General features: G+C 39.9%; 1 protein-coding gene across 1 annotated transcript in view; it reads left to right on the forward strand.

Annotated features, from left to right (window-relative positions):
* The window catches only part of ATXN7L1 (ataxin 7 like 1), a 278,870-nt gene extending 275,596 nt beyond the window's left edge, over nucleotides 1-3,274 (forward strand). The window contains exon 12 of the mRNA XM_044678663.1: nucleotides 2,887-3,274. Coding sequence (XP_044534598.1) covers nucleotides 2,887-2,955 — 69 coding nt within the window. The 3' untranslated portion in view covers nucleotides 2,956-3,274. The remainder of the gene's footprint in view (nucleotides 1-2,886) is intronic.
* The last annotated feature ends 8,763 nt before the right edge of the window (nucleotides 3,275-12,037 follow it).

Below are 12,037 nucleotides of genomic sequence, written 5' to 3' on the forward strand. Positions count from 1 at the left end.
AGTAGACATTCCAGAACCTAGGTTCCTGGTTGGCATCTTCCTTAACTCTTGAAGCTTTCACACATACACTACTTCCCTTTTTTAGTTTTTGGTTGTTTTTTTTTTTCCTCCTCATTCCTTCATGTCTCCCATTACTCTGTGTCCAACCGTGTCACTTTGGAGGGAGCTGGGTCTTGACATGCTCCTGTAAACATAGCAAATGATGGGGGACACTCTGCTTGTGAAGGGTCGGGGCCACAGACCCAGTGCACAGGGAGCAGGTAGGAATGAGAGGCTGTGTGAAGCTCGTGTTAATCAGGGTTTAAGCTGCCCGCTAGGGCATGAGCCAAATGCTGAGGGCAAAACTAGGTATTTCAGTATCAGCCACACCAATGTTTCAGGAGAGTTGCTACCAACTTGATGATTTGCCCAACATCATTGTCTAGGTGTGAGGTTAGGATAGAATAGATTCAGAGGGAGGGGCTTCCTTCAGAGTAGGAGGAGGAGAAGGGAGTCAATTACTGAGGAAGATGGGGGACAAGTGTTATGTGGCCACAGAGCAGGATCCCAGTAAGGGGATGATGACACATCACACCCCACATTCCATGTGTGGGGAAACACTGCTCAAAGATGCCTGAGCCACAGCTTGTCCCCACCAAGTTGCCTATAATAATTCTGAATTTTTGAGGAGCCCATTTCTTCCTCTGCCTTCCACTCTGGAAAAGCCCATACTTAGTGTCCGATATGCAAGAACCCAAAGTTGTAGGAACCAAAAGTGAAAGGAACCCAAGGAACCCAGTTGGGAAGAGACACAGAAGCAACTTCAGGAAGGGGCAGGGCTCCTGCATGCTGCTAACGTTTTCATGAGTTTTCCACTGTATCCCTCACCTGCACCAGGTGAAAAAAAACTAACCACAAGAAAGAAAGGAGTCTCCCTAGTGAAGGCACCTGAGAAGGAGGGGTCAGTACCACTTCAATACTCAATGGATGAACACAAGCATTTCTTAGCCAACTCGCATTCTGGCATATACCTGTGGACCCCGAGGCCACAGGGGGAACCACAGAAGGCACTGTAGGACCACCAAATCTGCACGTCCATCTTGCTTACCACTCCACCAAAGCTCAATGATGGCCAGCCTTAACATGGCCAGGTCATTTCCGTGGCAATGGAATAATAGCATCCCACTGTATAGGAAGAGAGGCAGTGCCTTAGAGTGGAAAAGGGAGAATGATGAGAATGTGTTGGCTAGAAATATGGAGGAGAGCCAGCAAATGTAAGGTCAGGTGGAATAGGAAATGTCCCTGGAGGCCAATGGGTAATCGTAGTGCCAGGGAGAAATTCAGCCTTGAATTAGGATTTCTTGGGATTGGTAATAAATTTAGCAAATAAAATAGATGTTTACTCATTTCTTGACTATTGGACTAGTTTGGGGGGGGGGATCAAGGAACAGAAATGCTCGAAAGTTTTTGTTACCAAATTAGACATTAATAACATCGGCAGCCGGGCACAAACACGTCCCCTGGATTCTTCCTTTACTTTCCCATACCCCCACCCAATGATACTACTACTGTTGGGCTTCATCACACAACTGGAATTTGCAAAGATGAAAGGCAAACTGACTAGTTTGCATCAATGGAATTGCACTGACAGTGTTTCTATAGGATTACTAAATTTTTTATATATGAAATAAAGATTTTTTAATCAGGAGTTGATAATTAGTACCAGGACATTAGTACAGAGGATTTCATTTTTATTTCTACAGTGTTAAAAGTGCACTTATATGCTGGTTTAATTATGTCTTGGAGAAAAAGAAGAGACTGCAAATAGAAGGGAAATTGTTACTTTTTTCTTTTTTAAAAAAAAAAAGGCTTAAGACAGAATTTAAGACTTATAAATGTTTAAGCAATTATAAACAAGGCTAGACCCTTGGCGGGGGGGAGTTTAGAAGATATTCTTAAAGTAAATTTTTATAGTGTTAATTTTGTAATAATTTATGTTTTGCTATATTATAGAGCTAACTGACCAGAATAGTTTCAGAAACAATATGAAACTTAGGAAAGGTTAAGCAATGTTTATATTTTTTAAAATGTTCTCTGAATTATGTTTTTATTGTACATTTCTTACAATTGAAAAATGTGTACATATCTTTGTTATTTTTGCACAATTTTTTTGTTCAGTTTTAGGAGCAAGAAGTCTGTTGTTTTTTATAATTTATTTTAAGTTGTAAAACTTGCAAGGGTTTTGTTTTCTTTTGTTTTCTTAAATCTCAACAACAAAGTAACCCTCTGTGATTAATGGACTGTTGCTTCTTCTGGAGGGAAAGCAAAGGTTGTGAGATTGAGTGGCTGCTTCTGAGAAAGAAAGTCTTGATGGGGACTAAAGGAGCAATTATTACCAGTAGTTTGACCGCATTTTTAGCTCTTTCTACACATCTTTTCATTGGGAAGCTGGAATGTCGAGACTCCATCAAATGCTGCTTACATTTATCAACTGGCTCTGAACTAAATGATGGCGTTTCTGGAAATCTGAGCATCCTGAAAACCCGTGGTTTTTCTTCCTTCACAACAAATCGGTGGTTTACTTTCTAATATATTAAGATGCTCAGCCTGAAAAAAAAAAAAAGAAATGGAAAGAAAACATTTTCTTTTGGGTTCTTAATGGAGTTAAACTGGACCAGTCTGTAAAGCATTATTAGTATAGCATCCATTCAGCCATTATTTTTCCGCCAACACTCATCGACTTTCTTCAGCCCGTCCTGTCACTGCGCACCCCAGTCACCTCCACTTCCATTTGCCTGAAGATCTCGTGACTTGTCTCCAGCAATAGAGGCTCCGAAGCTTTGGTTGTTCCACATACGCAATGCATAGACCTGTCAGCCATAAAAAAATTAAAAAAAAAAAAGCGACTTGGATAACTTGTATGCCTTCTTTTGTATCAATGTACCAATTGTAAATAATGCTGATCAACCTTTGTAGAGAATAGTTTATACAGCATATTCTATTATTGCTGATTCTCAGTGAACTATTGTTTTAAAAAAAAGGAAAAAAAGAAATTTTTCTATTTACACCTTATATTTTGTTATGCTGTCGACCCATGGCACTTTAACAAAACTCTGTGGGTTTTGCATAGCTGGTCAGTCATGGGGTATATTAAATACTGTTGTTGCACAGAAAAGAATTTGCACCTGCTCTATTGTGCTTTCCTACTACAGATTTTAGAACCTTTTCCAGAAGACTTTTGAAGAAAGCATGTCCAATCATTCTAAAAAAAAATTATATATGCCATACTTGTAGAGTGGATTTCTTTTCTACGATCCATATTTTGTAACACTAAGTATTTCCATTCTTTGTCCCGCACCTTTATGTATTAGCACTATCAGATAGAATTCATTCCATGCTTGTGATAATTGTAAGCAGAATAAATGTCTAAAGTAGGTGTAAATAGTAAATTCTATGGCTTACAGTTTAAAAAAAAATAAAGGAAAAACAGAACAAACATGTATCTGATTGATACTGCCATGGTTCATCACCGGGCCTGGAGATATTCTCTAGTGAGCGATTGTATTTTTTGTTTTTGTTTTTTGTTTTTGTTTTTTTTTTTGTAACATGGCTTTGTAAATAAAATAATTTATATGTTTGTAAGAAAAATGTGCTATTGTTATTTATTTTTATAAAAATTAGAGATGATGCGGTTGTTCTTCCAAAAGCCCTTTTTTTATTAGTCCTTGTAGATTTGGGTTTATCTTTGCCTGCTCTGTAGCAGCAACCCACAATCCTGCCAGAGAAAACAACTAACAAAGACAAAGAGAATGAAATGTAGCCTTTCCAAATGGTAAAATTGTCTGTTTCTGACCTCGTTCCTAGTGAAACTAAGTCTAACCTTTTTTTGTATCAGGGTCAAATGATAATGTATAGATTTCTCCAAAATTTGGGCCTGGAAGAGATCTGTCTTTTAGGTCATCTTGTCCAATACTTTCATTTAAGTGATGAGAGAATTGAGACCACAGAGGTAAAGTTACTTTCCTAAGGTTACACATTTAGTAAAGCTGGAATTTGAACCCAGAGCCTGACTCCAAAACCTGCACTCATTCCACTGCCCCACTCTGACGCTCAGCACAATGTAACAGTTTTGGGGCCAAATGTAGCTTATTGTAGGCAATAGGACCCTTGGGAAATTTTCAATTCCCAGAATTTTCTTAATCTTCACCCCTAACCCCAAGTTTCATCAATTCCAATCATGGAATATGCTACAGCAAAGAAAACTGATGAACTTCTTAACCAGGATTTCTGTGACCACAAATTACATGGGGCATCGAGGCTAATTAATGCCTACTGTAGTATCTTGTGAAAAATTGTGAACCTCAATAGCAAAAACCAAATTGGACTTCTATTATAATCTAAGTCTCACAATGGGAAATTTTGTGTAACATTGAAGCTGTAAGTCCAGGGAAATCCAAATTTAGCACAGAGAGATGGCATTTTAGCCTATGCTTATCCTTGAATGGCTTCAAGAAATGATGTCGTATACATGCATTACCACAGTAATTCTGATTATCACAGTACAATTCTGATGTTGAATTATTTTTTTTTATTGTAACTTCCTGAGGGGAATATGTGTTTGTCAATATGTAAAGAACTGTGATTCCAGTGATGTGGTTACTTCTCCGCTAATATAGAGTGGAATTCCTCCTAGACTTAGCAAGCAATCTTCATGAGTGGCTATGAAGTTCATTTTTTAACATAAATCTACATTTGCCTATATTACATTCCATCTTGCTCAATTTGGCCCATTGTTCTAGCTTGTCAATGCTTTTTCAAATCCTGTCATACATCTATACCTCCCAGGACGGTATCATCTGCAGATTTGGCAATCGGGCCATTTTTGTCTCCATCCCAGACATGTCATTGATAAAACTTGTCAACAGTGCAGGGATAAGGGCAGATCCCCAAAGCAATCCACCAACACTTTCTTCCAAGTTGATGTCATAATATTTCTTTGGTTCTAGTCATCCAGTTCTGAATCCACTCCATGCTGCTTCTAATCCTTTTATCTCCATCTTGTCCAAAAGAAGATGGGAGCATTTTCCTAATCTACCACTTTGAAAAGCCTGTCAAAAACAGAAATGAGCTCAATGAGCTGTTTTCAGTAAAGTTATGCAGAAGTTTAGCACCATTTTGGGTTCACAAACCATCCCTTTATTTGTATCTTCTTGAATTTTACCCAGAATCAAATCGGCTCCCTTGTCTTGGTAACAAGCACCACAGACTCTAGCCTTCCCTTTTTCAACAATCAGATTAACATTTGCCCTTCTCCAATACATTGGCATCTTGATCATTTTTTGGTTTTTCAAAAATCACTGATAATGATTCATCAGTCAGGCAACAAGAATTTATTGAGCCTTATAATGTACCAGGCACTATGCCAAGTGCTGGGGATACAAATGGAAGCAGTTTTTTAGTACCCTGGTAGTTCATCTAAGCCAAATTATTTGAACTTGTCAAAGCCACCGAGTTGCTCTCTTAATTGCTTCCTTAGCGTGGACTTTTACTCTCTAATTGCCATTCTAGGCCAAAGAAAATACTGAGAAAATAAATAAAGTAGTTATCGAATATTTCTTTCTATAGGCCATTGGTCTTGTTCAACCCTAATAGTACTCCTCTTTCATCTTTTCTCTAACACAAATAATCAAACCTTTTCTGTTACCCTTAACATTTCACCAGTCTCGGCTCATTATTAGATCCTTAAGTGAGCCTCGGCCATTTGCATTCATCCTCCATTATCTGCCCCTTGTGTCTTTTGAGTCTAAGTTGAACAGTAAGTGCCCTCTACAGTCATATCAGCCAGTTTCCTGCTTCGTCATTGAAACAGCTTTTTCTCATATCTAAAGAATGTTTTCCTTGAGCATCTCCAATCCATCCTGTGCTGACTTCCTTTATACACTTCTAGTCCATGAGATCTTTATTCTTTCTCTGAATCCATTCAAATATCTTTCTCAAAATCTAGGGTGCCTGACGGACTTGACTCTGCTTTCCTTCTATCACGAATTTTAAAATGAAGCGGCCTCTCTCTTCCCCCCAAAGTTACCATCCTTCCACATTTAGCCTCCAGCCCCCTTTTCTATTTCTTACTCATTTAGAAGGATTCAGGCAAATCAAGAGTTGAATAGTGCTCTGCTTTCGATATAGACAAAGGGCCAGAAGATCATGCCACCCTTTAGAATACAATTTTTAGATTCATCTTTAACTCTTGTCCAAGTGATATGGGATATTTTTTACAGAAATATTGCTCCCTACCATGCTCCCCTCCCCTCTTTCCTGGATTTCCCTTATGTGAGCATAACTGTAATATGCAGTGCTATTGCACTAGCCCTTTTGTCTGGCCTGTGCTTTGTTAATAAGTGATCTCCCTTCAGAGTCATCCTCCCGCATGACACCCATCCTACTAAATCAGAGTGATATAAAGGGGACGATGGCTATAGAATATTTATACATATACATATATATGTAGTCAGATCCAGTTGGTGCTGAAGTGCTTTTTTTTCTTAATATTTGTCACAAGTGATCATGCAATAGTAGGAGAGAGAGGAGGAATATATTTAGAAATGCACACAGTGTAAAAAAAAAAAAAAGCAGCAGCAGCAGACCATCAGGAATAAGACTCTTTTTAAATAATTCTTTTCATCTGCTATCTCTTGTGGTCTGTCTCCTTGCAATAAAATCACTAATTCAACTTGGTTAATGCCCATACTTTTTATACAGGAGGGACAGGGTGGCAAAGTAGACAGAGGCGGGAAGAACTGGGCTCCAGGCTTTGTTACTTGCTGGCTGTGTGACCCTGGGCAAATCACTTAACTTCTCAGTGCCCCCAGAGAATTCTTTTTAAAACTGTAAATTGTGGAGCAAGAGTTGATCTTCCTTGGTAGAGGGAGTTTCTTTGCAAGGAGCTCCCTACGAAAATGAGGCCAGTCAAAAAAGAAAACTGTGCAGACATTTGAGGCCATAAGTCTTTTTCGCTAGTTCTTTTTTTGGATTTTGTCTCCAACTTACAGAGACTCTTCCTTACTGCTATTCTTCCTGCATTGCAGTTGCTCCTTTCTGTGGTATCTTGCTTGGTAGATCAGATGCAGTTTTCATTGCCACCCTCCCTTTTCAGTTCAAAGTCCTTTCATCAGATTTGCATCATACGTGTGTGTTTATGTGCACATGCATATGTATACATGTTTATGCATATCAATATGGGCACATGCTGGGGCTCTTCTTGGCCCCATTTGAGATTTTCGTGGCAAAGATACTGGAGTAGTTTGCCATTTCCTTCTCCAGCTCATTTGACAGAGGAGGAGACAAAGGCAAACATGACCATTAATGAAAACATTAGCTTTAGGCAAACGTGAGCATTAAAGCACACGTGAGGTTACGTGATACATCTAGTGTCACATAGCTAGTGTCTGAGGCCAGATTACATACATATGTACTCGTGTGTGTATACATGGATATATATGAATATACGTGTGTCTGAGGCCAGGTCACATATGTGTACATGTGTGTACACGTGTATATATTAAATGTATGTACCTACATTTTGGCTATTAAAATGCATGCATCAGGTAGGGGGACTCTTTTGTTGTAATACATTAGCACAGTTCAGTTTATCAGAGGAGCTGCTACTGAGGAGAGAACGATCAGAGGTAGACCATGTGACAGGGATTTCTTCCCGCTGGGGAAGGAAGGGCTGGTGGGAGATGTCAAGTTGGGGGATCCTAAGCAACCAAAGAACAAGTCAACAACTTTATTAAGTGCCTACTAGCCACAGTGGCAAATGAATGCAAAGCAAATGCCTGCTGATTTTAGGAGGAGAAGACTCTCATGACTGGTGGCCCCAAGAAAGGCTTGCTGGAGCTGAGTCTCCAGGAGCCAGAGAGGAGGAGGGTGTGCATTGGAAGCGGGGAGAACTGGCAACGCTGTCCTTGGGGAACAGCAGCAAGGCAGCCGGTTAGGCTCCACTGTGGTCGCTGTGAAAGGCAGTGAGATCAAATCAGTCTGGAAAGGTAGGATGAAGATCTGTCAAAGCCATGCTGATATGCTTGTATTGCACCCTGAAAGCAATCAGGTTTTCAAGGAGGAAAGACTTACCTGATCAGTCAGTCACGGGCTGCGGGAAGATGACTTTGGCTGCCATCTTTGGTAAGGTGGATTGGGAAGGAGATCATGGGATCAGATTTAGATATTCAAAGTCATTTAGTACAAGTTCCTCTTTTACAGATGAGGAAACTGAGGTCCAAAGAGGGTAAAAGAGAATTGAAGGGGGAGGGGGCACCAATTAGGAGGTAATGAGAATAATTCAGGCACGAACCCTGGAGATTAAAGGTGAGGAAACACTTAAGGCAAATTTCTTCTCCAGTACTTTGCCATTTTGCCCCAGATCTATCCAGGAGGTTACTATTTTCCCTATTTTGTATAATGGCCTACTAATGGAACAAGATTTGGAAGGTCTTGCACAGAAACCATAAATAGCCAATATAGTGTCGTAAGAAAAAAAAATGTAGCGAGAGGACTGTTATTCCTAGGCATCCATTTTCTTTCCTTTGTTTATAAAAATTCAACATTTTATGGATGCCCTTCATTTCTGTATCGGTCATTTCCAGATATGCTATCCCTTTCCCCAATCTGCTGGTCCCTTGCAACAAAAACAGTCAACAAGCATTTATTAAACACTTAATACGTACCAAGTGCTGTGCACAAACAAGCAAAGATGAGTCTGACAGAATATGTATGTCCCATTCCAAAATCATTGTACTCCACCTCCAAGGAAAAGGGAGAAGTGCATTTCCTCAGTTATTCTCTGGAGCCAAGAACTGTTACCCAGCCCTCAACTTCATTTTGGCGCCCTCTTCATGCTCATTGTTGTAACTGTTGTTCACGTTGTTTTCCTAGTTCTGCTTACTTCGCTGTGTTAACCCATGAGTCTTTTCCACATTTCTTCATTTTTATTCATTTCTTAGGGCACAATACATTTCATCACATTAATATGTCCCACCCCGATTTTTCATTCATTTCCTAATCAACAGGAACCTCCTTTACTTACAATTTGTTGTTAGCACAAAAAAATGTTGCCATGAATCACTCAGTATAGACAAAACCTTTTTTGTCTTTGGCCTCCTTGGGGTATATAGGCCTAAATGTGGAAACTCTGGGTCTAAGGCTATGTAATCAACAACCATACGAAAGAATGTATTCAATAACTAATAGTAAGACAAACACAAATTAAAACAACTCTGAGGAGAGGCAACTAGATGGCTCAGTGGCTAGAGTGTCAGGCCTAGAGGCAGGAGGTCCTGTGTTCAAATGTGATCTCAGACACTTCCTCATTATGTGACCCTAGGCAAGTCACTAAATCCCAATTACCTGCTCTTCTGCCTTGGAATGGATACTTAGTTTTGATTCTAAGACAGAAGATTAGGGTTTAAAAAAACAAAACATCTCTGAAGTTTCACTCACACTCAGCAAATTAACAAAGATGACAAAAGATGGAAACACAGTCCTTGTTGGAAGGAATGCAAAAGGGGAGTCACATGAATAGTTAGTGGTACTCTGAATTAGTCTGGCTCTTCTGGAAAGCAACTTGGAATTATAGGAGAAAAGTCAGAGGCTCCTTTTGACCCACTGATTCCAGAGAGTATTAGAGGAATTCTAAAGCAGTTCATGGCACAGCGTCATGAAAATCTTTCCACTATGATCTAGTGGGAGTGTTTCACTCTTTAAAATCTATTTCTCCTTTAGCATAACTAGTTATAGAATTATTGAGATTGAAAGGACTGAGGGATCAACTCTCCTCATTTTATAAATGAGGAAGCCCTAGTCTGGAAAGGATAAAATGGCTAATTGGTGGCTGAGCTGGGACTAGAACTCAGGGGTCTTGACTTCTCTTCCAGTGTCCTTTCTCCTCCATCACTCTGGTCTCCTGCAAAAGTAACCTAACCTCCACTTACAGATTCTTCTTATAAACTATAATCTCTCTCTAAGTGTTTCTACAAAGATATTTTAAAATATAATTTTCCTGTCACTTGGTTGGTTCACTCAGATTTCAGTAACACCTACAATTTCTATGTTTTGACTATTTCTATGCATCCAATAGAATGGAAGCTCCTTGAGGGCAGAGACTGTTGTGTTTTTGTCTTTGTATCTCCCAGGACTTAGCCTAGTGCCTGGCACATAGTAGGCACTTAATAAATGTTTGTTGGATCGAAATGAATTGAATTGTGATTTTTCCCCCCAATCAGGCAAATGCTCCTTGCCTATTTGTAAGATTATCTCTTGCTTTCAGATTTGTCTTGGGCCTTTTCAGAACAGATTTGATAATTCCAGGTTTCTAAAAGAGGTTCCCCAAGATAGCTAATTCATTTTTTATTCAGTGCTTCTCTACAATGTCCACTATACCAGAAAAATTAATGGGAGAAGATTAAAAAGATAATAAAAAAGGCTGAGAAACTTGATAATCAACCATAGTGGGAAGCTACTATTTAATTTGGGATTTCCAAGTTTGGGGGAACAATTCAAAACACAGGTACCAATCTGGTCATTATAAAATGTAATCAACAATCTGTCAGCCTTCCTACAAGCTAATTTTACCAGATGCCCCAGGGACACATTAATTCAAAATCAAAGAAATTCAATCAAATAGCAAATATAATGACAATACCTGTCCCCCCCCACACACACACATACCTGGAATATACTCTCACAGGCTGAAAGCAAGTGTAGCCAATGAACCTGCAAGAAGGAAGAAGGAACACCCAAATCCAGGCAATTCACACTTCTGGCAATGTCCTCTCATGATGCCATCATCATACTATTCTGTTTAGCATTAAATCTCTGCTCTCCATCACATCATGCCCACCCAGTAGCTATTGGGCACTGATCTGCCACCTGCTGAGCTGCTCTCTGCTACCGTCTACCAGGCCATCTAACGAATTCTAGTTCTCTCCTTAGAGGGGCAATTGCTGGTATGCCTCCCTAACAGGGACAGACACTCATAGCACATGGTTGAGGGCAAGAACGTTTCACTCAGCCAAGGAGCTAATGAACACCAGAGAGTCCCAGTCTATGTCAGTTCTTTTTACTGTCTGTCCCTGGTTCTGATTCAGATCTTAGTTATTTACTCTCATCTCATTGATGGGCAAGGAAAGGAAGAGGGAGAATTCCTTGTAACTTCCTTTAAATGTCTCCTTGTAAGCCGGTTTCCCCAAAACCTATTTGGGGATCTGCCACAAAAAAATAAAGCACAGGAACTGTGCAGAGATTGATGTAACAAGACCCACCTTGACCCAAGATCCACTCAGTTTGGCATTCAAATGAAGTTAGGAACAAGAATAAAGACACTAGATGAGACAGACAGGGTCCACACTCTTAACTTTATGGAGTCTGTCTGCCAGCAACAAAACCATTTATCTTTGTTATGCTCCCTTTCTAATGGCCCAAACCCTCCTGCTCAATTTCTTACATATTTATTTAGTTATACAAAGTGTATAGCTTGCTTGCTTGCTTTTTTTTTTTTTACACTTACCTTCCATCTTAGAATCAATACTGTGTTATTGGTTCTAAGGCAGAAGAGGGGTAAGGGTGGGCAATGGGGGTTAAGTGACTTGCCCAGGGTCACACAGCTGGGAAGTGTCTGAGGCCAGATTTTGAACCCAGGACCTCCTGTCTCTAGGCCTGACTCTCAATCCACTGAGCCACCCAGCTGCCCCACAAAGTGCATAGCTTTCTAAGACTTCATTGAATAGCAAAAATCACAAAAACAGTTATTTTGGAAGTCTTTGCTTCCTTTGCACCTTTAGCAAATACAGCAGGATCATTGAAAAATAGGAGTAGAGTCATCCTAAAGAGGTTCTCCACTTCCTCTCCACCCACCTATCTTGCTTAATTTCCTTCGCTTCCTTTCAATCTTCCTTTCCTTCTTTTCCTTCCCTTCCTTCCTTTCCTTCCCTTCCTTCCTTTCCTTTCCTTCTGTTCCTTCCATTCTTCCTTTCCTTCTGTTCCTTCCATCCTTCTTTTCCTTCCC

This window comes from Gracilinanus agilis, chromosome 5 (assembly GCF_016433145.1).
Source record: "Gracilinanus agilis isolate LMUSP501 chromosome 5, AgileGrace, whole genome shotgun sequence".
Classification (NCBI taxonomy): Eukaryota; Metazoa; Chordata; class Mammalia; order Didelphimorphia; family Didelphidae; genus Gracilinanus; species Gracilinanus agilis.